The 24,444-nt window shown below is 37.7% G+C and overlaps 1 protein-coding gene across 1 annotated transcript in view; it reads left to right on the top strand.

The window, feature by feature from the left end:
• The first annotated feature begins 5,350 nt into the window (after window positions 1–5,350).
• LOC144579164 (uncharacterized) overlaps window positions 5,351–24,444 on the top strand; it is a 134,071-nt gene continuing 114,977 nt past the window's right edge. Inside the window, exon 1 of the mRNA XM_078348435.1 lies at window positions 5,351–5,592. Coding sequence (XP_078204561.1) covers window positions 5,590–5,592 — 3 coding nt within the window. The 5' untranslated portion in view covers window positions 5,351–5,589. The remainder of the gene's footprint in view (window positions 5,593–24,444) is intronic.

Raw genomic sequence — 24,444 nt, 5'->3', positions numbered from 1 at the left:
ACCAATATTTGACCAGATGAGATCTAGAAAAATAGCAATTTCATATGGTCTGACCTAATACACAGCATGTCATGTGGAGATAATGAACATATCAGTGCAGTCATGGTGTTTGACAACATTCTCTGAGCCGTGTTATGATTTGAAAGGTTCCAGCTTGAGCTTAATCTACTTTCACATAATAAAATTGTCCAAAAATCAACAGGAAAAAAAAATGGAGCACTGTTAGTCAGATAAAATATAATAGTTGCTCTCATGACTATTGAAACAACAATCATGGCATCCTGTTGTGTGTGTGTTTCTCTACAGGGTTGGTGTGGCAGAGCCAGACCTTTTTCTGTATTCGAGGGTCTCAGCATATCCTCAGAGCCCTGGAGAACCTGTGCCAAGTACCTGTGTGACCCAGGCTGGACCTCTGGCCAACAGGATTCTTATTGAGCCATAGTGACCCTTCTCCCTCATGACTTCAGGACCTTTAACCATGGCTCTGGTAAGTAAAGCTGCCATTCTGGGATGAGCGATTTGGAGGCTGGTAAACCAAAGGAAATGAGACCACACAATGTGTTTCCCCACCTCCTTGCCCAAGCTGAAGAATGAATGGCAGTGTCTGTAATGATATGGCAAGTGGCACATGGGTCCCTTGTCCCCGCTGACCCTTGCCCTGCTCAGAGACTATCTTGGGCCTTGACCTATGTCCTCAGAGGGGCCATCGATGGTTTCTAAGTCCAGGACCCTGAGGGGTCAAGCTTCCCTCTTGCAGGCACATTTGGTGCATTATCTCTCACAGCTTGTTCTTGTAATATTCAGCTGTGACAGCACAGTCTCTGAGCGTGCATAGGAAGGTGTCAAAATGTGCTAACATTTCTGCTTGTTTCAATCATTAATTTTCTCAAAGAAATACTAAATAAAATGACATTTTTAAAAAGCCCTCCTACACTGCCATTTCTAAAGTTTTATTTTAAATGTTGTGCCCTCAAATGGCTTTTTCCCCTTCCACTTAGAATTATTTTTCCAGATTAAAGTTCATAACTCTTTTATAAAATATATATGATAAATATTTTTGCATACTTAAAAAATTATATAACAAACAGTGATGCTTGGGAGCTTTTTCTGGAATTATAAAGGATTTTTTTAAAGGAAGTCCAAAGCAAAGGAAAGCAGAAGGAAGCTGCTGCAGAAGGGAAAATCATGACTTTCTGCCCCTCTGTGATCCTGGAGTTGGTAGATGGCTTTTCATCTCTAGCTCACTGGAACTGACTGAAGGCCGAGGTCATATGTCTCACTTGGAACATCTCTACAGTGGCTGGTACAGGGCTCTGTGCACAGGGTAGGCTAGAATGGCATTTATAGAGAAATCATCTCACGTGTCCCTTATTAAGCACAAGCAATGTGTTAGATCTCACCAGACCCTACATTAGGAAATTATTCTTCCCATTTTACAAATAGGCAAACTGAGACCCAGAGGGTTCACTGCCTAAGATTATACTGCTAGCAAGTGACAGAGTCAAGATCCAAACCCAGGTCTTCACCTCTAAAGTCTGTGCTCTCTCTACTCTATTACTAAGCTTCTGACATGGTACAGTTCTCATGAGAGGGTAGGTAACATTCAAACAGTTCAGCAAAAGAATGCGTTTGTCATTAGGAAGTGGCTGACGTATTCAACTCAAATTAATATCCATTGTATGTCTATTCTAGGTTTGTTAAGGTTCACTTCCCACCCTTTCCAAAAAACTTGAGCCTTCATGAGACGTCTATCCTTGACCTCACACACCCTAACCTCTGACATCAGGAGACCCTCATAGTAAACTGCACGATGGATGAGAACTGCTCTCCTGCAACACGACCTCCTACCCTTGTCCAACAGACAACTCTTAGAGATCCACAAATATCTTTTAGCAGTCATAGGACATTCTGTTCATTAAAGTAAAAAGAAAGTGGCTCCAACCCCCAGTTTATGGATTTCCCCAAGGTTTCTGGAGACTTGGAAACAGGAAATGCTATATTTTCCCAGGCACCTCTAACTCTAAATTCTTGCTTTCTCTGAACTCTCTCCACAATGTTCGGCTATGCTAATGAGTACTGTCATCATTCTCTCAAGTACCACAAAATTGAGTTATTACACATAATATGCATTTATTGACAATGTCCCAGTAGGGAGAGGGATTACAGCACAGAAGAGAAAACAACTTTAAATTGACCATGTGCCATCGCTGCTCTTAGAGTTCCTTGAACATTCTCATTGCAGGGTGTGTCCTCCCTGGGACTGAGTCCCTGTTCATTAATCTGGGGCTTGTTCTTCCTGCTGTCATCTTTTTACTGCATCTGTTCTCCCCTCAAATCTCCGGCCTTACTCCAGTCCTCCAAGCCTACCAGAGGAAAGCTGAAAATTCCTGTAAAGTTATTCTGCAGAGTGACTTAAGACCACTTTTTCCTACTTTATACTTTGCACAGGCCTCTAATTCTATATAACTAAAAGACCCACTCACTGGTTATCTTCAACCATCAAACATCTGCTGAGATGATTTCAGGAGCTTTCCTGGAAAGCACAGGGTGCTCCCATCATCTCATTTTGTACATCACATCTTGCCCCTCATACTGACTCTGGTTTTGTACTGCTGGTATGCTTTGGATTGATCACAAAATTCCAGGAGTCAACTAGCAGCTGACTCTCTCCTCTCCTTTCTCTACTCTTTTCACATGTTTGGTTGATGTTTTTCTGACTCCAGAAATCATGTTTGGGGAATCCTTGAAGCCATTACTCTTTAGGGACTGAGGGCTAATCTTTGAATTAATGTGCTGGGCTTCTGGTTTGTTTTCTCTTTCCTAAGCTACCCCGTGATACAAATGTCACATGGACGTGAGCCTAAGTCACTTCTTTCCCTCCAGAATGAGACTTGATTTGGTTGTAACTCATAAACAAATATGCCATCCCCAGTGTCTTAATGAATCTGTAAGGCAACTATATAATGAACCTTCTGAATAGTGATAATTTAAATGGCTACTACATATTAAATATTTTCGAAGTGCAAAGTACCATGTCTAACATATATCATCTAAGCTTTATCAAGCAATGTGTCATAGAAATTGTTAGCCCATTTTACAGGTGAAGAAACTGAGGCACCAAGAATTTCATGGCTTGCACAAAGTTACAGAATTAAAAAGAAGGAAGAAAGATTGTAATTTGATCCTTTTTGTTTCTGGAATACAAGTTCTTAACCATTCCATTTTTATCACCTGTCCCACAGGTGATATATAGATATATACTTTAATTTCCGTGTGACAAAAGGCCGTCTTTACATGTAATCTAAGCAGACGAGCCCATGGCTATAGGTCAATAATGGACAAATTCACCATTCCACTAAAGCCAAGTAAAGGGAAATAAAGGTGCCACAGAATCGAGCATTTTTTTTTTCTACTATAGCTAATCTTATCTTTAATTATTTACATTCCTGAAACAGCCTCTTATATTCACTTAATAATCTAGCTTCAACAGAACATCTTATAGCAGTTTATCGCCTATTTGTCCCCCCTTTGTTTCTCACTGGAAATTTCTTTCCACATATCCTAGCCTGGAGATCACCAAATGAGTCAATTTTTCTGAAGTATACCAAGCACTGGGTTCATGTCTGTGACAACTAGTTATGGGAGTAGATAGTTGATTTTATGGTGCTTTTAAAGGATGATGTTTGGATATGATTCAGAACACTCTTTGTTGGTTATCTTACATACTTAAAAGGATTTAGGAGGGGTGCTTACTTGAACAGCATGGTCCTTTTATGTCCCTCCTTTAAAAATGGTGCTCTGCTGGTATGAGGCCTGGTGAGGCATCAGTGCACGGTGCTGGAGAACCACACTTTAATGAAAGCAAGCTGTCTGTGGGCTCCTGAAGGACCTCTTACCCTCAGGCTTGCAGTTACCATGAGACATCACAGAGGCCACCAAGAGAGCCCTTATTTCCTAAACACCTTCAAGAAAGGGGAGTACAAGGATCTAAAAGAGATTAAGAAACTCCTGGCAACGTTCTCAGAGCTGGTCTAAACAACACCAACATTTTTTTTTAAAGTTAAAGTGGAAAACTCAGTCAATCAATCAACTAAATGTGTTGACTTTCAACATCTAGATACTTTCAACATTGGTCTCATGGGAACAAAGCTGTAGTATTTTCTTGACCAGTGTTCCAAATGTGGTGGAGTGACCTGGATATTCTGGAGATGTTTTTGTCCTTCTTTCAGATGGTGAAAAAATTATCTTAAGCCTGGAATTAAGCGATGAAAGGGACCTTGGAAATTATCAACTCTAAACACTTCTTAACAGGTGAGGATATGACGTGGCCAATCTTAGTCCCATTGCTAATTCCAGAGGCAGGAGTGAAACAAAGTTCTCCTGCTTCCCGTTGCATCTTCATACGGCTATGTCATCCTGTATTTTCTTTTGTAAGGAGAAAGAAAAGTGGCAGCTAGAATATTCCATCTTTGACATTAGATTTTTCTGTTTCCAAATATAGACACAATTATGCCTGCATAGGTAAGAGGTACAACACACACTGGGTCATCCTCATGATTCTCCAGTATATAGGATGAATACGTCGTATGTGCAATGCTCCAAATAAGGCCTGAGAAAATATGAAAAGCTAGAAGACACCACCCCACACTTTACCTGATGGCACTGCCATTGGAAACAATCATTTGTGCCAACCTAGTAGTTCAGAGAAAATAACACAGCCTTAAGAAAATCAAGCCTTAAGTCAAATGAATCTGTACTGTGTTCAGCCTTCCCTGAAAATCAAGGAATTTTAAGAATATTTGAAGAATGCAAATAATTATATTTTATTTTATTTTATTTATAAATATTTTAAGAATATTTGAAGAATGCAAATAATTATATATTCTTAGTGTAGTTAAGAAAAGGATGTGTTTATGGGAGGAAGAGTAGGTGTGCAGTGGCTGCTCTAACAAGTATGGTCCCCCCAATGTATATTTAATAGGATAAGGATGGTTTTCTTGAAGTTAATGGCACAGAGTTATGATTAAAGTATATGTGATATGAGGGATGTAGGAAAGTCCAACAAATAAGAAAGCATGGGCAAGCTCACAAAAAGAAGACAAGACTAATTGCATTAATGTGGTTATTTTTGTTTTTAGGAAAGTTACCATATTTTAGAAGATTTGCTTCCAAAGATGCCATAGTCTTCTAAAATCATACTCTAAAAATCAATGTTAATATAAATGCTCATTTCTAATATGAAAAAAATTAACCAAACATTTGTTACTATTTCATAGATCCAGCCTTTATTATATGCCCTTTGTTTTAGAAAATTGAAAGCAGTTAAGAACCTGCCCTCTGCCGTGCTGAGTTGGAGTTCTTGGTGCCTGGGTGAGTCCCCAGGGCCACTGGTCTTCAGATCTTTCTTACTTGAGAAGAACGCCTCCACCTCCTGGCTCTCCCACCAGTGGTACTGCCACCACCACACACCAGCATACAGCACAGATTGCTGCCCAGCTCCTTGGAGAGGGGCCAGTGCATTTGTCAGGAATTGAAAAGTTTTGGAGCCAGTTAGAGGACTTTCTGGTACACAAAGTGTTGGCTGGAAGCATGGTGAGTATTAAATGGGATGTTAATTTTCATGAATATTTTCCCCATGGTTGTAGCTTGTGGTCATTGAGCAATTTAGCAATCACCATGTGGTCTGTTGGACACACAGCCTGGGTGAAGTTCAAGAAATTAGAAGCCAGTCAGTGGGGACAAGGCCAGAGCTCAAATTCACGTGTTTTCACGTTCTCTCTTTCTTTCTTTCTTTCTTTCTTTCTTTCTTTCTTTCTTTCTTTCTTTCTTTCTTTCTTTCTTTCTTTCTTTCTCTCTCTTTCTTTCTAGCTTGCTTTCTTTCCCTTTCTTTCTTTTCTCCTCCCACCCTGGGGGATGGTTGCTTCTTTATTAAAACTTTAGGTGCAGCCATATGCCTGAGATCTCTTTGTACCACCCATATTGATGTTCCTTCACATTTTAACTCATTTTATTTTAGCTCATGTCTGTCAGACTTGTATTCTGGCTGTATAATCCATGATTCAGTGATGCTTTGCCAGCTCATTCTTTGCCTCATCATGTAGGCTAGATTGCATCATTAATTCCAAGGACACTTATGTATGGTACAAGGCATACATGATTTCATACTTAGGTGCAAAGTGAGAGGGGTTTGTTGGAATTCTGGAAATCATGAGCCTGTAAGAGAAGAAATTTTGATACAAAGACTATGGAAAATAGGGTCCTTTATTCAACATGAATACCATCTTACATTTTTAGGGTACCTTTCTGACACATATTATTGCAGTTAGCTTTTACAACCCTTTGTGAGATGTGTAAGGCAGGAACTCTATCACAGTTCCTTCATTCTAGAGTCCTGTAGTCCTTAGAGGTGAAAGTACATTGCTCAAGCTGATGCAGCCTGGAGTGGAGGACCTCCTGCTCCACCTACATTCTCCTTCCTCCCTATCCGCCCTTCCCCACCTCAATATCCAAGCTGTGTCATTAGAAATTTGTTATTGGTAACAAAACCAGCAAAGTCTTCCCATGACTTATTTTTCTAGGTTTTTAATAAATTGTAGCAATTCAGATTTTTATTCCCACGTAGTCCTACATGCTTTCTGGAAAAGAAGAGAGTGGATGGAAATAACATACATGCTCTGGGACAGCAGTCCCCAACCATTTTGGCACTAGGCACCAGTTTCATGGAAGACAGTTTTTCAGTGGACCAGAGATGGGTGGTGGCAGGATAGTTTTGGAATCATCATCATCAGGTATTAGTTAGATTCTCATAAGGATCACACAACCTAGATTCCACACATGTGCAGTTCACAATAGGGTTTGGGCTCCTTTGAGAATTTAATGCCACTGCAGATCTGACAAGGAGGCTCACCTTCCACTCACCTCTGGCTGGCAGCCCAGATCCTAACAGGCCATAGACAGGTATCAGTCTGCAGCCTGGAGGTTGGAGACCACTACTGTAGGAGTTACGTGTGACCTACAGACATCAGCATATCTCATTGGCACCACCTGAGGAATGGGTGTAGCATGCAAATTGATATTTGACATATTTTTGATGAGAGTTTGCATACTCTCTACTGTGTCGGCCACTTCTGTCTACCGTCTTAGGAGGAGATATTTAATATGGTCACTTTGATGATCCTCATTATTTAATTGCCACCTGTGGTAGAACCCCAGAAATGAAACTTTTTTATATTCTCTTTTCAAGGGTAAAAATCTCTGACATCTAAAATTGCTTTCTGAGAATTAAGTAGTAAATGAATCTGAGATGAATCTCTAAAAGTTCACAAATAAATTATTGTTTAGCCTATGAATAATTACACATATAATCAGTAATATACAGTAAAGCACATTGGATACGTTCCCAAATATGTATATGCATATATGGAAAATATATGAGCAATACATCTTTATTCAATATTGATGGAAAATAAATTGATTTGCATATGTGAGATTTTGGCTTTCTTACTGAAACACTTACCTTTTAACTATTTTAACTGTTTTGATAGACTTTTGTTTGAACCGTTTTACATACTTCTCTTTCAGGAAAGAAAGAGAAATATGGAACTCATTTAGTCCTTTTTGGAAGGCTTGTGTTAATACTATAAACAGAATTTATTTGTTCTGTTCTCTGAACAGTGTCACCCCCAGGTATGGTGGCCTTGAATATTCTTTGAGACATTCCGTCCATTGTATTTTTGTGTCTCTTCCTATCAAAATAACCAATCTAGTGTTTAGAGGTTATAGCCCGAGGATCTCTAGCGTTCTCGTAATTTGCTTCTTAGATGCATTGAGCTGCAGCTCACAATATAAAAGCATAAATATTATGTCTAAAATAAGAGTTAATAGGCTGTGAGTGATTAGAGTACATAAAAATTATGGGAGCTTGATTTTGAGGAGTAACAATCCTGAATTGCTGATTCTTGGGCCCCTTTTTTCTGCTTTCTCTTTTGTTTCTAAGTGGGATATAAAGAATAGAGGTTGCCTAATAAGTAAAGTGTTACTCTCCATTAAAAAACAATGAGGTGCATATGAATGCTTTAAATCTTACTGGGATTAGCAGTGTTTAGTTTGGGATGACCAAAGGATAAGCAGGGAGTGCTTCTGGCTGTGCATAAGAGAGGAGTGTTTTTATTTGTGTTTGTCAAGAATGAACTTATGAGCAAACTACAAAAGGACATTGCCTCTTTAACGGAGGCTATGGCTTGTGTTCCTGGGAGCTTCGCAGCGTTTGTTCGTAAAGCAGCATGAAAGAGTTGATTTTCATTTTATGTTGTGCTTGTGAGGCATTAGCATGATGTTCTAACACTTGTAAATGAATACAGCTCTCGCCTAATCTGTCATTTTAATGCCTTATAGATTTTATTTCACTCGATGTTGTACCAGATTCTCAATAATAATAATCAACTGCTTTGTTGTTCTCTTGCAGAAATTAAATTTCTGCAGTGAGTGTGCAACTAATAAAAGATGTTGCTTGAGGAAACAAAAAATAAATATGATGAATCATAAAAGTTAGGGGGGGAGAGGGAAAGTTGCTCCTAGATGAAAGACAATTACTGAACCAGTGGTGAGTATGTCTGACTCTCATATTGTCAACAGCTTAATAACCCTCGCAAAGTCTTTAGCCACAGTACTTATATCTGAGCATTAACCTCATGGACTTGGCATTTTCCACAATTTCATTGAAAAGCATTAAAATAAAAAGATGAGGTGATAAAATCACTATGCTCTTTGCTTTGCACCCTAGATAACTTTGCTCAGGGTTGCCATTTTGCCACACACACCTTTTATCTTTTCCCTGTCATAAGCTATCCAGGAGAGCGGCATCAAGGCAGCTGTGTGGGACTTGGAGTATTGGCAAAGACTGCAAAGTGGAAAATAAACAGTGTGTCTATCACCAAGCTACAAGAACACAGCACTTAGAGCAGTGAAATGACAGTCCGTGGCAAGCAACTAATTGGTCACCAGCTTTGGAGGAAATATATTATTCCAGACCTCTGTCATTTACCATGTTCTTTAAACTAGAGAAAAAACTGCCAGTTGAAGTGTTGACTCTAACCCCCCAAAAGAAAGGAAATAGAGAATTAAGGCTGTGAGGCTGGGCAGGCACTTTGGAGACTGAGTAATTGAAGGCATCCATTGCCAGAGAAAGAGTCAGTTTCCCGAGACATAATGAATTCACCCCATCGCGCACAGGTATTGTGCGGGTCCAGCGCCAGTTGTGTGATGAATGTTATATTTCACATGGATTCTGCCTGAGAGTATGGGCTCAAGTGAATTCAGTGTGTGACCAAATTTTTATCAGAGCCGTCCCTTTTTTTCACAGTTTGTCTGTCTAATTTATCATTTCTCTTGGAAAGGTTGATACACTGATGAGCTGCAGAAAGCGAGAGGGAACATGTCCGTCTACTAAGAGGAGAAGAGAGCCTAAAACATACACATTCGCTAAGGAAAAGAAAGCCAAATGTGAGATAACAGGCACTGACAGTGCTAGACCTACAACTGTAGAATAATATTAAGTTTTAAAATATTCAAAGTAAGGACTAAGGCATAATTGAATTGACTTAAGCATGTGAATTTCTATCCTGAACTGGACATATCATGTAGAGAAGAGAAGGAATAAGAAGAAACTTATCACACAAATACGCATTTTATTTATATATTTAAATATGCATTAAATATGCATCTACATAGACTCTCCCCATTCAGGATAGCTTGAATGAATGATGCCTTAGCATGCACTAATATTGTGAGTTTAAAAAGCCAGAGATCTCGATAGCAACAACTGGTTGTTTATCTTCATCCACAGAAGTATGTAGTCCAAAAATTATAAAATAGTTTAAAATCATTTAGGTTAATAGCTTTATAAAAATGTAAGCACTGTTTCTTTGATAGGATTTAAAGGCCCAGTAAACTCTTTGGAATTGTACCCTTTAATGTGTATGGATGTATGTACATCTTAGAGACGAAGAAGATCACTGGTTTTCCTCAGATTCTCTAATAACTACAAGACCAAAAAACAAACCAAAAACCTCTTGTGTGTACTGAAAAGAAAGAGGGAGAAAAGAAAAATAATAAATTTTAAGGAAACCTATGATCAATTATTCATGAATGTCAGCTCTAAATAGGAAAGGATTTATTAAAAATAGTTTTTAAAAGTTGTTTATTTTTATAATTTTAATCAGAATGAGAATTATCTTAGAATTTCATATGGAATCCTTTTGCATCCATATGACCTCATTTCCATTTTTAAAACAAATATATAACCTAAAAGATGCCCAGACTGTATCTTTCTATTCCAAATCTGTGTGTACTCTTGTGTTTGTATGTGCACACACTCTGTCTCCCCTCTTTTGCCTTTTCAGGAGCAATAACACACAGTTTGCCAAGGAATCTGCACTGAATAATACTGGTAGTGACCACCACGAGAATATGCCTCTCTAACTGCAAGGAACATGAGTGACCCAGGGTTTCCGTTGCTGCCTTGGAAATTCATCACAGTGTGAGTCTGTGCTTCCCACGGGTTGCTCCTAGCCTGTGAATAAGCCTGGCATCTTTGTTGAGGCAGGCCTATTTCTGGAGATGCAGGATGCTCTGATGGGTGAATTTGGCTCTAGGACTGCTTGATGGCCTTGACAAACTTTTCTTAAAAATTCATGGCAATTTAGGATTCCTCCATCCTTCCCTCTATCTCTCCTTCACCTGGAGTCAGACTTGCATCATGGCCTGAAAGCTCCCCCAGCCTTTCCTGCCCTCCTCCTCCTCATTTTCTTTCACAGGCATATCCTCTAATAAATTTCTTGCACATTGAATCTCATCTTGGCATCTACTTATTGGAGGATCTGGAAATTCACATCTTTAACTCAATAATAAAATTCACATTTTTTTCATCATCCTCTATATGCCAAGTAATGTGTTACTGTGTAGTCTCATTAAATCCTCTCAAATCCCAAGAGATAAGAATTACATTTAGTTTACAAGAATAAAGGCAGTGACTCTGAGAGGTAAAACAATCTATATGGTAGTAGATTGGAGAGTTACCATTTGAAGAATGTTCAGTTCTACCTCAAAGCCCACCACAAAACTCCACCACCAAACCACAGCACCTTTGGAGCAATTGGAATGATGATTCTGTTCAAATCATATTAATACCAATCACTGTGTTTGGCTTTTTCGTTTAGATATGACTGTGACTGAAAAATGATGACATTGGTATATAGTCACCTGTTCTATCTGGCTTTGTGGGAGGGGATTGTGATCTGAAATTCCTGGCTTTTACCATGGGAGAGGCTTGTGCCGAGGATTTGGGTTACTCCTCTGAACTGATGGCCCAAAGACGCCTCCGTTTGTGTTGTCTGTGCATCCACTCAGCCTCTACAGCTAAACTAAGATGCTGGGAATGAGAGACTGTTCAAGAAGTAGAAGTCCTGCTTCTAGCTTCTATATTCCTCCTACCACCTGTGACTTTGCATTGTCAGGGAAGTCATGAGGTTAGAGCTGATTTTTTTTAAGAAAATGAGAAACATAAATGTTCCCTTTTCAAGGTTTCTGTTTGATAGTGTTTGCTAGACAAAGTAGAATTTTCACAGCACAAGTCCTTAGCTCAAGAGCTCCACTCAGTCAGCAGTTATTTCATGTGCCTTTTATCCAGCCTTTCTCATTTAAAAAAAGGAAAAAGAGAAATTTATCCACTCAAAGTGAGCTTTTTGCTAAACTTGTGTCTTTCCCTTGTTTATCATGTTAATTACATCCCAAACAACCCTATTTCAGAGAATTCTGCAATCAAACCCTAAAGTCCCATCAGATGTACACTGGCTTTTAAAGTGGACTGATTTTTTATGTAATAATAAATTTAGTGTTATGTTTACCTCTAAATAAATGCATATTCTGCTTCTTAGAATACCTGCTTCTTCATATACCATGTGACCTGCTATGGTAAGATGTTAAACCTCCCATTTCTTAATTTCCTTACATTTAAGTCAGAGACAATCATATCTCCTTTACAAGGGTTATTATATGCAATGTATTATATGCTAGACATTTAATTCATGTTCATGTATGTGAAATAAATAACCAGATCTTGCCCAGCTAATTTCTGGTGAAGCAATTTGACAATTCTATTGTAGATGGACCTATTCAGCAATCGATGCATAAGGAGAGATAGTTTATCCGAAATCTCCTTGGCTGGACAATACTGTGGGTTCAGATACCTTTAGGCAGTGAGTTTTCCCCATAAATGGCAGAATTTAAGGGATCTCAACTGAATGAACATAGGAAGGTGCTCAGTGAATATTGCAAAAGCAAGGCAACAAGGGAATGTGGCATAGAATGAGCTTGGTCCACCAAGGTGAAAAAGCTAATGCCTGCATTAGTAAAGGGTCCTTTCATTAACTCATTTTCAGTTAATAGAAGACTAATTATTCAAGTATTACTCAAGTTCCCATTAATATTAGCATTGTATATGGAGATTACATATTACAAAAACATTTGAGGATTAAATCAATGTATAAGTCACTAAAATTATTCTGTTGTAGGGGTAGGGTGGTGGTGATGATTTTATTACTGTGCAGAAAATTCCTTGTTTATCTAAAGTCAGATCACACTCACCTTCCTGCCTGGTCTACTTGTTTATAAACTCCAACAAACAAAACAGTGCCAAAGGACACACAGAATTTTTCCAAATAGAGTGTTAAAATGGTGGCCAAAATGCTGGCAGTATAAGTGTATCAGGTGATATGTTAACCATAGTTACAGACTGACTTGAAAGTTATTATTAGTTTAAGAGGAAAGAAGACAAAGAAGTTTACGAGAATTAAACTCATTTTGGAGGGAGAGGGTTTGAAGTGGTTCCTAACTGAATGATGTTGGGTGGTTTCATATCACTCCGGGATCTAGAAATATAATAGGGTCCTACATTAGCTTCATATATAATATGGAAACAGTTTAATGGGGTCTTATACAGCTTAATTCAGAACTCTTATGCAAGAAGAAATATGGTCATAACCCAAGGACCACCTAAGAACGAGAAATATTAATAGAAGGAATGTTTGTGGGTCTCTGGCCAAGCTTTGGTGTGGATCTCCAAAAATTTCTGAGAGAGGCAAATTTGCTTTTTTAAAAAGCCACTACTACATTATAATTCTGCCTTGTAGCATAGTTTTATACGCACCTATTGTATTCCCTCTTACTGGATCATCAGTTGGTTATAGGCCAACATTTGTTCATTAAATAAAACAGGTATTAAGTTCCCATTTTGTTCTGAGCACTAGCAATATAAAGAAAAAGGGAAAAAAAGACAACATTGCTGTTCTCAAGAAGAGTATCATCTTGATACTTGGTGGATGTGTAAATTTAATTAAGAATTGAATTTATATCTCCTTCTGCAGCAGTTTCCAAAGTGAGGTATGCACACTGAAGTTATGGAAAGTTTACATTCCATAATATGATGACGTTAGATGATATTTGATAATAATAGAGCATCTATTTATATTTTAAAATGAGAAATTATGTTTAATATTGAATATGTGGATTTACATATCTTATATATATATCATTGTTTGTAATTATATGTTAAAAATAGTTTAGGATAGTGGGATAGCAGTTGGAAGACAAATATTATATATACCCACTGGATGTCAGTAAGCAATTGTTGAATAAAAAGACTCATTTCTCAGGTTGGTAAATCTTATTGTTGCAGGTGCACTAAACTCTACTTATCCTTTTAACCATGTGTGCCTCCTCTTCTACCTGCTGCTCCATGACCAAGTTCCGTTAGTGGTATATCTAACTCAGTTTCCCCTGCATTGACCAACCCAGAAGTCCTAATTCAATCTTGAGTTGAATAGAATTGAATTATATTCCTTGAATGCATTTCTAATAATGTTTTCATGAGGTAGCACATAGCAAGCTTCACAGAAGGTTCATTTCAGTCCCCAAGTGTATACCTTTTGTCTTAGCAGTTCAAGTTAGCCTCTATATTAATGAGCACGTCTTGACAACCTCTGTGGGTCGCTGAATACTAGAAAATGTAGTCATTATTAGGTTTCTAATTTTTCTGCCCCAGAACTCTTGTTACTTACTGTTGCCACTTCAGGGAAGAAAATTAGGGCTTTTTTTTTTGAGGGGTTATAGCAAGGTTTCTCAGACTCATTGTGATTGACATTTGGGACCCATAATTCTTGGTTATTGGAAGCAGTCCTATGCATTGTAGGGTGTTCAGTATTATCTCCATCCTCTACTCTCTAGATGCCAGTAGCAGTTAGTTCCCCTCCCCCATTTGTATCATGACCACTGTCTGGGGATATTGCCAAATGTTCCATGGGGAGTAACATTGTCCCCATTTGCAAGCCACTGGATTAGGGTAAAATAGTATGAGACATTAAAAAATGTACAGCATAGTTTAGCAAACAGCACATTAACAATGTAATTGGGTTCAAATGCAATGTGAATATCTAAAATGTGAATAATCAAAAATGATGTATTTGAGAGGTTAGAGCCAACTCCAATCCCCTGCTAATCAAATTAGTTTTGAGTTGTAACTAATAACTTAAATGTTACTTACCTCCAATGTTGTTTAGCCATGGGGGACAGAGATTTTGAGTGATGAAATAGTAAATGGTAAGAAGAGTAAGGTGGAGGATCTACAGATAATATAACAAATTGGTGAAGGATGATTAGTAGCATGTTTTCTGAATAATCAAATGAATCAAGGCTATCAGGAAATTCTATCCCTCATGACATCCATTGGGAGGCATGCCCAGAAACCGCCAACAAAAGGTAAGAAAAGATGATCCTTGGAATCTCATTATTAAAAAGTGGCTCAAGGTCAGTTTCCCGCACATTAGCAGAGTGCATGTTTTCTGAGTGAGCTAGCTAATTTTACTCTAAAGGCTTTCTCTAAATTCTAATTGGGGAGTCTTTAAATCTTCAAACATGAAAATATTGGAGAAGAGATTCAATTATGTGTGAGTTGAAAATAGGAATAGATATGCTTGACCAAAATGTTTCTCCTTTCCCATGAAAACTAATGGAAAAACAACCAGCCTACCCCAATGGGCTAGATGTCCATTTGCTGGATTTATGTCAGATGGGGAATTACTCAGAATTCAAGATACCACAAAAGCAACTTGGGTCAAAACTGTCAATTAAATGGAGAAATTATGTACAAAATTATGATTTCAAAGACCCAGATCTTTTGGCAGACAGCTAGGTCCTGATGCCCCTTGAAATTGGAATATAGTACAATGACCCTCTGGGGTAAACCTTCCCATTAAATTTGCAATTCTTCAATGTTTGATACTGTCCAGGGAGCAAACGAATTAAGACTTTCTTTTGTAAAATATTTTTTTATTTCTACCTGGCCTAAATTCTGATTCCTGCTTCTCTGTGGACTTCAAATAGAAAGGTTCATGTCCCATGGAAAGTGCCATCTGTAACTTATGCTTCTGAAAATTTTAAATGGCTATAGTTTTTTTGTTTTGTCACTATGTATTACATCTATAGATTGTTTAAATGACAGAAAAAGAAAAAAAGGTCTCTGTATATATGCAAAAGAACATAATCAGATGCAAATAAGCAATAAGGCAAAGAAAAGACATTTAGCTCTTGCTTGTGTAACGTGATACAGGTTTTGTTATATACATATTATATTTATTTATTGTAAAGCAACTGGATGCATAGACTTTAAAACCACTTGAATATTAGCTTTTGCATAATTGGGAAGCTGCCATCACCAGTCCATAACACATAGTCAAAAGGCATTTTAGGAATTGCTAACCATGAATTGTGGGTCATTTGAAATAAATTTGTAGGAAGCCTATTAAATCGCTTTCTATCTCCCCCCCCCTTTCTTTTTTCACTACAAAACACCCTAAAGATTATTTCTCTAATGCATTGGTCTGTCAAATCTGTATAAACAAGTATAAACGTTAAAAAAGTAAAGAATACTAATCAAGAGACACAAGACATACACTGCCTAATAAATCTTGCCTTCAATTTATTTGTCTAGTATTACAAAGGCAGAGAAGATATCAATTAATATAGGCAAAGAGGACCCATAATTTATAATTAACTGGCAAGTGGTTTGTAACAAACAGCAGCACCGAGTCTAATAGCCAGTAGAAAAATAACTAGTGTTGATTTGTCCCTCGGCAAATTAATAGAGTGCTTATCAATGACAGGGTTACATAAAACTGCTAAATAAATAATCATCAGTGAGTTCGAGTGAAGCAGATCTTTAACAAGCTTAATCTGAACCTCTTGACATCTGTAGACTATGAAGAGATTAAATGGTAAGAAAGAGAAGATACAGCACATTGTAAGCTTGCTCAGTAACTGTATAAGATCATGTTCTTATGTAATGAGAAATAAAGAAACATTTTTATTGTAAAATTACATTGAAAAATGATTTTCATTATAATTAGAGTGAAAATTATAAAAGATATATCAAGGAAATGCTGAATTGAAATTCACCAGGTGAGAATTTCACTACATCTCTTAACAATGAAAACAAATCATTTTAGTCACTTTTGATATATTTTTGCTCATTTGCTTCACTTTTATTACTCACCTTTGTACATGCCATGTGTTCCAACTCATATGTCACCGCCACTACATCGATGAGCTTATTTTTGGTTATTATGGTTCCTATATAGAAGAAAATTAATCAAGGTTCTATATTTAAATGGATGTTTCCACCCTGCCTTCCCACTCCCCCATCCCAGGCACATATATGGAATTCTAAGTTTTTTGTTGCAGGGTGTTTTATTACTCCTGGTTTGGATTGTGCATCATTTGCACTGCTGAGAATTAACAGACCTGTATAATACCTCAGGTTTTGTCTTTTCTATAAGAAAATATCTTTAAATTACTTTTTTATAGGTACATTAACATCATTATACCACTTGGTTTTTCAACACCAGTGAATTAAGCAATGCCTTTTAAAGATAGATATAGATAGAGATGATATAGATATAGATATATAGATAAAGATATAGATAGATAGTTGGAACTTCTCACAAATGGGGAGATCCCCCTAAATGTTAAATAGAAACCTGGTTTCTAATGGGATAAATATATTTTTCCATAGGTGTTCTTGTGAGAGACAAAATGTGATGTCTTTGTCCATTTGCTTATAAAATACCCTAAGACTGGGTATTTTACTTTCTCAGAGAAATATTTGTTTTCTCACAGTTCTGGGGTCTGGGAAGTCCAGCATCCAAGGTTCTGGCAAGTTTGGTGTTTGTGAAGGCTGCTCTCTGCTTCCGAGATGGCACCTTGAACACTGCATCCTCTGGAAGAGAGGAATACGATTTCTTCATGTGGTAGAAAGAACAGAGGGGTAAGAAGGGACAAAATACTCTGTGAAGTGTCTTTGATAAAGTCCTTAATCCCATTCACCAGGGATGAGCCCTTATGACCTAATCACCTCCTAAAGGCCTCACCTGTTAATACTGTAGCATTGGGGATTAAGTTTCAACAGGGATTTTGAAGGGGACACAAAGCCATTGCATATTCAAACTTTAACACATGCAAATATGGGGCTGGAAAGTCATGGGTTGCATTCAATGTCCAATTTTTTTGTTGTTGTTTAGGGCAGAACATATCCTTATCGCCATTTCCACATTCCTTGGGCTTGGGGATGCCACCTAATAGTGACCATTAGACTTGTCTTTGCTTCTCTCATGAGCTACCAGTGAAGATCAGCTGTAGATATGGTTGATCATTTACATTTTATTTTTGATATGTCTGAATTTCTTATGTTGAATATTAGCACCAACAAGAGCTGCTAAATATTCACTGAGTATGTGTGTGTTTGTCTTTAATGTGCTCGGTAACTTAGAGTAAGCTACTCTGTTGGAGACATTAAATTACTTGACGATGCTCAAATCTTAGTTATCAGCATCACTGCTTTCCTGAGCTTCAGACCAAATTTCCAAGAATGTTTCAAGCATCTCACCCTTAGTATTCTGAGAGAGCTTTATATTTACATATTAGAAACTCAACTCGTAAGTTAGTGACATGAGATTTCATCAAGCTCTTCAAATTTAAGTAGGAGACATCCTTAATTTCCTATTCTTCTTCATGTTTTCTATACATTCTTAAGCCACCCAAATGAATCACTGTATTATTCTATATTTTTATTATTTGTTTTTTAGACAGGCCATCACACAGGCTGTAGTGCAGTGGCATGATCATAGCTCACTGCCACCTCAAATTCCTGGGTTCAAGTAATCTTCCTGGCTCACCTCCCCAAGTGCTGTGATTATAGGCATGAGCTGTTGCACCCAGCTGATACCTTTAATTATGCATCTAAAAGCATTCTCTTGGATGTCCCTTCCTATTTCCACTGTTACCACCTTGATTCAGGTCCTTATTATCTCTTACCGGATGTTTTATAATAGCTTCTGAGGTAAGAATAATGACCGCACAAAGGTGTCCAGCTCCTAGTCACCAGAGCCTGTGAATATATTACATTATATGGCAAAGAGGAATTAAGATTGCAGATGGGTTTAAGGTTGCTAATCAACTCACTTTAGGGAGATTATCATGGGTTATGGCAGTGGGTCCAATTTAATGATAGGGATCTTCAAGATTAGAAGAGGGGGACAGAAGAGGAGGTGGGAATGATTTAAGAAGGACTTGTCAGTGTTGCTGGCTTTAAAGATGGAGAAAGTGGCCATCAATAAAGGACAGGTAAATGGATTCCCCCAACAGCCTCTAGAAGAAAGGCAACCCTGTCAACACCTTGACTTGAGCCCTTTAAGAGCTGTACCAGACTTCTTACCTGCAGAACTGAAAGCTAATAAATTTGTGCCGTCTTACGCCATGAAATTTGTGGTAGTTTGTTACAGCAGCAGTAGGAAACAAATACAGTCAACAGTTCTTAGCCAGTCCCCTGGCCTTTAGCTTCCTTCTTTTGGATCTGTTTTCCTTAGTTTCGCCAAAATTATCTGTAAGAATACAGATCTAGCTATGACACATTCTCGTATTAAATTCTTTGATAGTTTCCTACATTACTAGGATCAAATTGCACTGCATTATCATGGCACACAAGGCTCTGCATGATCGGTTCTTAGTTTTCAGCTTTTATGTCTCCTAGTTTGCCCCTCACTCATACTCCCCCTTCCTTACACTCCACAAAAGTGTATTCTATATTCAATACTTATTAGCTCACTCAGTTTCTGGAAAATACCATTAACCATGATGGCTGCTAAGTGCTTGTTTATGCTGGTCACTTCATGTGATATGTTCATTCCCTTGCTTTCTTCCTGATGTATCTACCAAGCACATTCTTTAGTGCTGAGTTCAGGGATATCTTTCATGGCTCTTTGCATGGTATGATTACTCCTCCTTCTATGGCTGCTCTTTGTGAGATTAAGTGAGCACCTACTATATCCCAGCCATTCAGTTCTTCTAAACATTTCACAAGTATTAATTAACTTATTCCTTGTAACAAGACTATGGGAAAGAGATATTCTCCTCTCTATTTTATGGCTGATAAAATTGAAGCACAGGAAAGGTAAGTAATGTTCCCAAGTTATAAAGCTAGTAAAAGATGGAGCTAAAATTCAGTACCAGGCATCTGTGATTCTGGAATCTGTTATCTAAACAATACTCTATACCTCCAAACACCAATCAAGTTAGTGAATAAGGAGAACATCTGTTTTTTTTGGTTCTATGAAAATAGAAAACTTTTGTACTGAAGGAGTTGACAACATGATAGAATCATAGCCTCCCACTTTCTGTAGTCTCATTAACTTTGATATATTGGGTTAATCAAGCGAAATCTGTTCATTTCAAAATCATATTTTCTAAATTTTTTGGAAAGTGTTTACATCATGTTCATGAAGGATTTGATCAGTAGTTTTTTTGTAATGCCTATTTTTGATTTTGCTATTAGACTAATGCTGGTTTCTTAGAGTGAGATGGGAAGTATTCCTTCTTCTCTGATTTTATAAAATAATTTATGTGAAATTGGTACTATTATTATTTTCTTCTATGTTTGGAAGAATTCACCAGTGAAGTCATCAGATTTTAGAGTTTTCTTTCTAGGAAAGTTTTAAACTTTAAAATAAATGAAATATGTAATAGGACTACTCAGATTATCTATTTCTTAGTGAGTTTGGTAGTTTATTTATTCAAGGAATTTTTTCATTTTATTTAAGTTGTTGAATTTATTGACATAAGGTTGTATATAATATTCCCATGTCCTTTAAATATGCTGAAAATCTTAATGATGTCACCTCTGTCTTTCTTGAATTTAGTAATTTAAATCTCCTCTCCCTTTTTACTAATATGGCTGTAAGTTTATCAATTTTGTTGATTTTTTTTCTTTTCAAAGAATCTACTTGTGGTTTTATTGATTTTTTAAATCATTTTTTTTTGTTTTCTATTTTACTGATTTCTTCCCTGATAGTTATTATTTCCTTTCTTCTCTTCACTTTAATTTACCTTTTTTTGTGTGTGGCTGTTGCTTTTGTTTTTATGGTAAAAGCTGAGTTTATTGATTTAAGACCTTTCTTCTTTTCTTATATAGGAATTTTCTGTTTATAAATGACTTCCCCCACCCCCAGTACTGCTTTACTGGAATTTACAAATTTTGATACACTGTGTTTTCATTTCCATTCAATTCAAATTACTTTTCACTCTCTCTTTCAATTTCTTCTTTAATCTATGATTTATTTAGAAATGTGTTAAAATTTCTAAATATTTGGGAAATTCTTTTCTTTCGATATCTTATTTAACTTCCTTTGCAGTTAGAAAACATTTTTTAAGACTTGAATTCTTTTAAATTTATGGAGACATAGTTTTATGGCTCAGAAGATAGCCTATCTTGGTATTTGTAGCACATTTGAAAAAATAGGTTTTTTTTGAGACAGGGTCTCACTCTGTCACCCAGGCTGAAGTACAGTGGCATGATCACGATTCACTGCAGCCTCAACCTCCTGGGTTCAAGTGAGAATGTATTTTCTAATAGTTATAGGATGGAGTGTTCTGAATATATGTATTAACTAAATTAATTTGGTTGATACCATTGTAAAACCTCTATGTCCTTACCAGTTTTTTGTTCTATCCGTTTTGAGAAAGAGATATTAAATTTATAGATTAAACTTATGAATTTGTCTATTTCTCCATATAACTCTGTTTTGCTTCATGTGCTTTGAAGTTATTTTATTAAATATATACACATTTAGAATTTTTATGAACCAGTCCTTTTATCATTGTGAAATTACCTTCTTTTCCACTGCTTACCTGCTCATAGTCTTTGTCTTGGTGTCTCCTTTGTCTGATATTAATAGAGTCATGCCAGCTTTCTTTTGGTGATCATTAGAATGGAACATCTTTTTCTATACTTTTGAAGTATTTGTTTCATTGTGTATAAAATTTTCTTCTTTTAAATGGTGTATAGGCCATTCATTTTTTCTTTTAAGTCCGATTGACAATTTTTGCCTGATAATTGGGGTGTGATATGGTTTGGCTGTGTCCCCACCCAAAATATCATCTTGAATTGTAACCTGAATTGTAATCCCTACATGTTAGGGGGAGGGGCTCTCGCCACTATGTGAAGAGGATGTGTCTGCTTTCCCTCCCTCCATGACTGTAAGTTTCCTTAGGCCTCTGCAACCCTGTGGAACTGTGAGTCAATTAAACCTCTTTCTTTTATAATTCACCCAGTCTTAGGTATTTCTCCGTAGCAGCATGAGAACATACTAATAGAGTAAATTGGTACTTTAGAGAGGGCACTGCTATAAAGATGCCTGAAAATGTGGAAGCAACTTTGGAACTGGGTGGCAGGCACAGGTTAGAACAGTTTGGAGGGCTCAGAAGAAGATAGGAAGATGGAGAAGGTTTAGAACTTCCTAGAGACTTGTTGAATGACTTTGACCAAAATGCTGTTAGTGATGTGAACAATAAAGTCCAGGCTGAGGTGGTCTCAGACAGACATAAGAAACTTCTTGGGAACTGGAGCAAAGGTGATTCTTGCTATGCTCTAGAAAAGAGGCTGGCAGTATTTTACCCCTGCCCTAGAAATCTGTGGAACTTTGAACTTGAGGAAGATGAGCCAAATGTTAATTGCCAAAGCAATGGAAAAAATACCTCACGTATGTCAGAGAGCTTCACAACAGCCCCTCCCATCACAATCCCAGAGGTTAAAGAAGAAAAAACGGTTTCATGGGCTGAGCCCACTGCCTTGCTGCTTTGTGTAGTCTTGGGACTTGGTGCTTTTCATTCCACCTGTGGCTGAAAGAGGCCAATGTAGAGCTCAGACTGTTGTTTCGGAGGGTGCCCCAAGCCTTGGTGGTTTACATATGGTGTTGGGCTTGCAGATGCACAGAAGTCAATAATTGAGGTTTGGGAATCTCTGCATAGATTTCAGAGGATGTATGGTCTTGCCTGGATATCCAGGCAGAATTTTGCTACAGGGGAAGAGCCCTCATGGAGACCTTCTGTTGGGGCAGTGCGAAAGGGAAATGTGGGGTCAGAGCCCCACACAGAATCCCCACTGGGGTACTGCCTAGTGGAGCTGTGAGAAGAGGGCCACCATCCTCCAGACCCCTGAATGGTAGATCCACTGACAGCTTGCACCATATGCCTGGAAAAGCCACAGACACTCAATGCCAGCCCATGAAAGCAGCCAGGAGGGGGACTGTACCCTGCAAAGCCCCAGGAACAGAGCTGTACTAGGCCACAGGAGCCCACTCTTGCATCAGCATAACCTAGATGTGAGACATGGAGTCAAAGAAGATCATTTTGTAATTTTGAGGTTTAATGACTCCCTGACTAGATTTTGGACGTGCATGGATCCTGTAGTCCCTTTGTTTTGGCCAATTTCTCCCATTTGGTGTATTTACTCAATGCCTAGACCTTCATTGTATCTAGGAAGTAGCTAACTTGCTTTTGATTTTACAGGCTCATAGGCAGAATGGACTTGCCTTGCCTAATTTTGGAATAAGTTAAGAGTTTGAGGGACTGTTGGAAAGGCATGATTGTTTTGAAATGTGAGGACCTGAGATTTGGGAGAGGCCAGGGGTAGAATGATATGGTTTGGCTGTGTCCCCACTCAAAATATCATCTTGAATTGTAATGTGAATTGTAGTCCCCACATGTTGGGGTTGGTACCTCATGGGAGGTGGTTAGATCATGGGAGCAGTTTCCTCATGCAGTTCTGATGATAGTGAGTGAGTTTTCATGAGATCTGATGGTTTTATAAGGGTCTTTCCCCACTTTGCTCTTCTCTCTCTCCTGCCACCATGTGAAGAAGGATGTGTCTGCTTCCCTTCTGCCATGATTTTAAGTTTCCTGAGACCTCCCCATCCATGTGGAACTATGAGTCAATTAAACCTCTTTCTTACCTAGTCTCGGGTATTTTCTTATAGCAGTGTGAGATTGGACTAACACAGGTGTTTAAACCACTTTTATATAATACCGTTGTTTACATGTATGGAAAAAGCTGTGTTCTGTTATCTTTCTGTTTTCTATTTGTTCCATTTATTTTTTTCTAACTCTTTTTTTTTTTTTTTACTGTTCTGGGTGATTATTTCTATTGTGTTCATTTCACACTGCTATAAAAATATCTGACACTGGGTAATTTGTAAAGAAAAGAGGTTTCATTGACTCACGGTTCTGCAGGCTGTACAGAAAGCATGGCTGGGGAGACCTCAGGAAACTTCCAATCATGGTGGAAGGGGAAGGGGAAGCAGGTGCATATTTACATGACCAGGGCAGGAGGAAGGGAGAGAGGTGGGAGATGCTATACACTTTTAAACAACGTCTTATGATAACTCACTCACTATCAGGAGAACAGCACCAAAAGGGAAATCTGCCCTCATGATCCAATCATCTCCCAACAGGCCCATCTCCAACATTGGGGATTATAATTAGACATGAGATTTCTATAAGGATGCAGACCCAAACATATTATTATTTATTATTACATGTTTGTCTCCTTTATTAGCTTATTAGCTTATAACTCTTGTTTTAGTGTTTATTTTAGGGTTTATAATATATACCTTTAACTAATTATACTCTACATAAAGTATTACTGTCCTATGTCAGGCACAGTATAAGAATCTTACATTAGCATACTTCTAGTGTTCTACTCCCAGTCTTTATGTTTTTGTTGCCATACATTTTTCTGATATAATTACATATTATAAATCCCATACCACCTTTGTCATCATTTTGTTGAAAGAATCAGTTATCCTTTAAAGAAATTTAAATCTTAATAGAAACATCTTAGATATGTTCCCATTTGTTACTATTCCCAGGGCTCGTGGTTTCTTTGTCAGGCACTCATGCTTTCATTTGCTGTCATTTAGTTTTCTCTTGATGAGCTTTCTTTAACATTCCTTGCCCTGTAAATCTGTTGGTCCCTACTTTTTCACCTTTTGTACATCTGAAACCAAT

The sequence above is a fragment of the Callithrix jacchus genome, chromosome 14 (assembly GCF_049354715.1).
Source record: "Callithrix jacchus isolate 240 chromosome 14, calJac240_pri, whole genome shotgun sequence".
Classification (NCBI taxonomy): Eukaryota; Metazoa; Chordata; class Mammalia; order Primates; family Cebidae; genus Callithrix; species Callithrix jacchus.
Note: the sequence above shows the minus strand (reverse complement) of the source record. Positions and strands in the feature narration are given on the sequence as shown.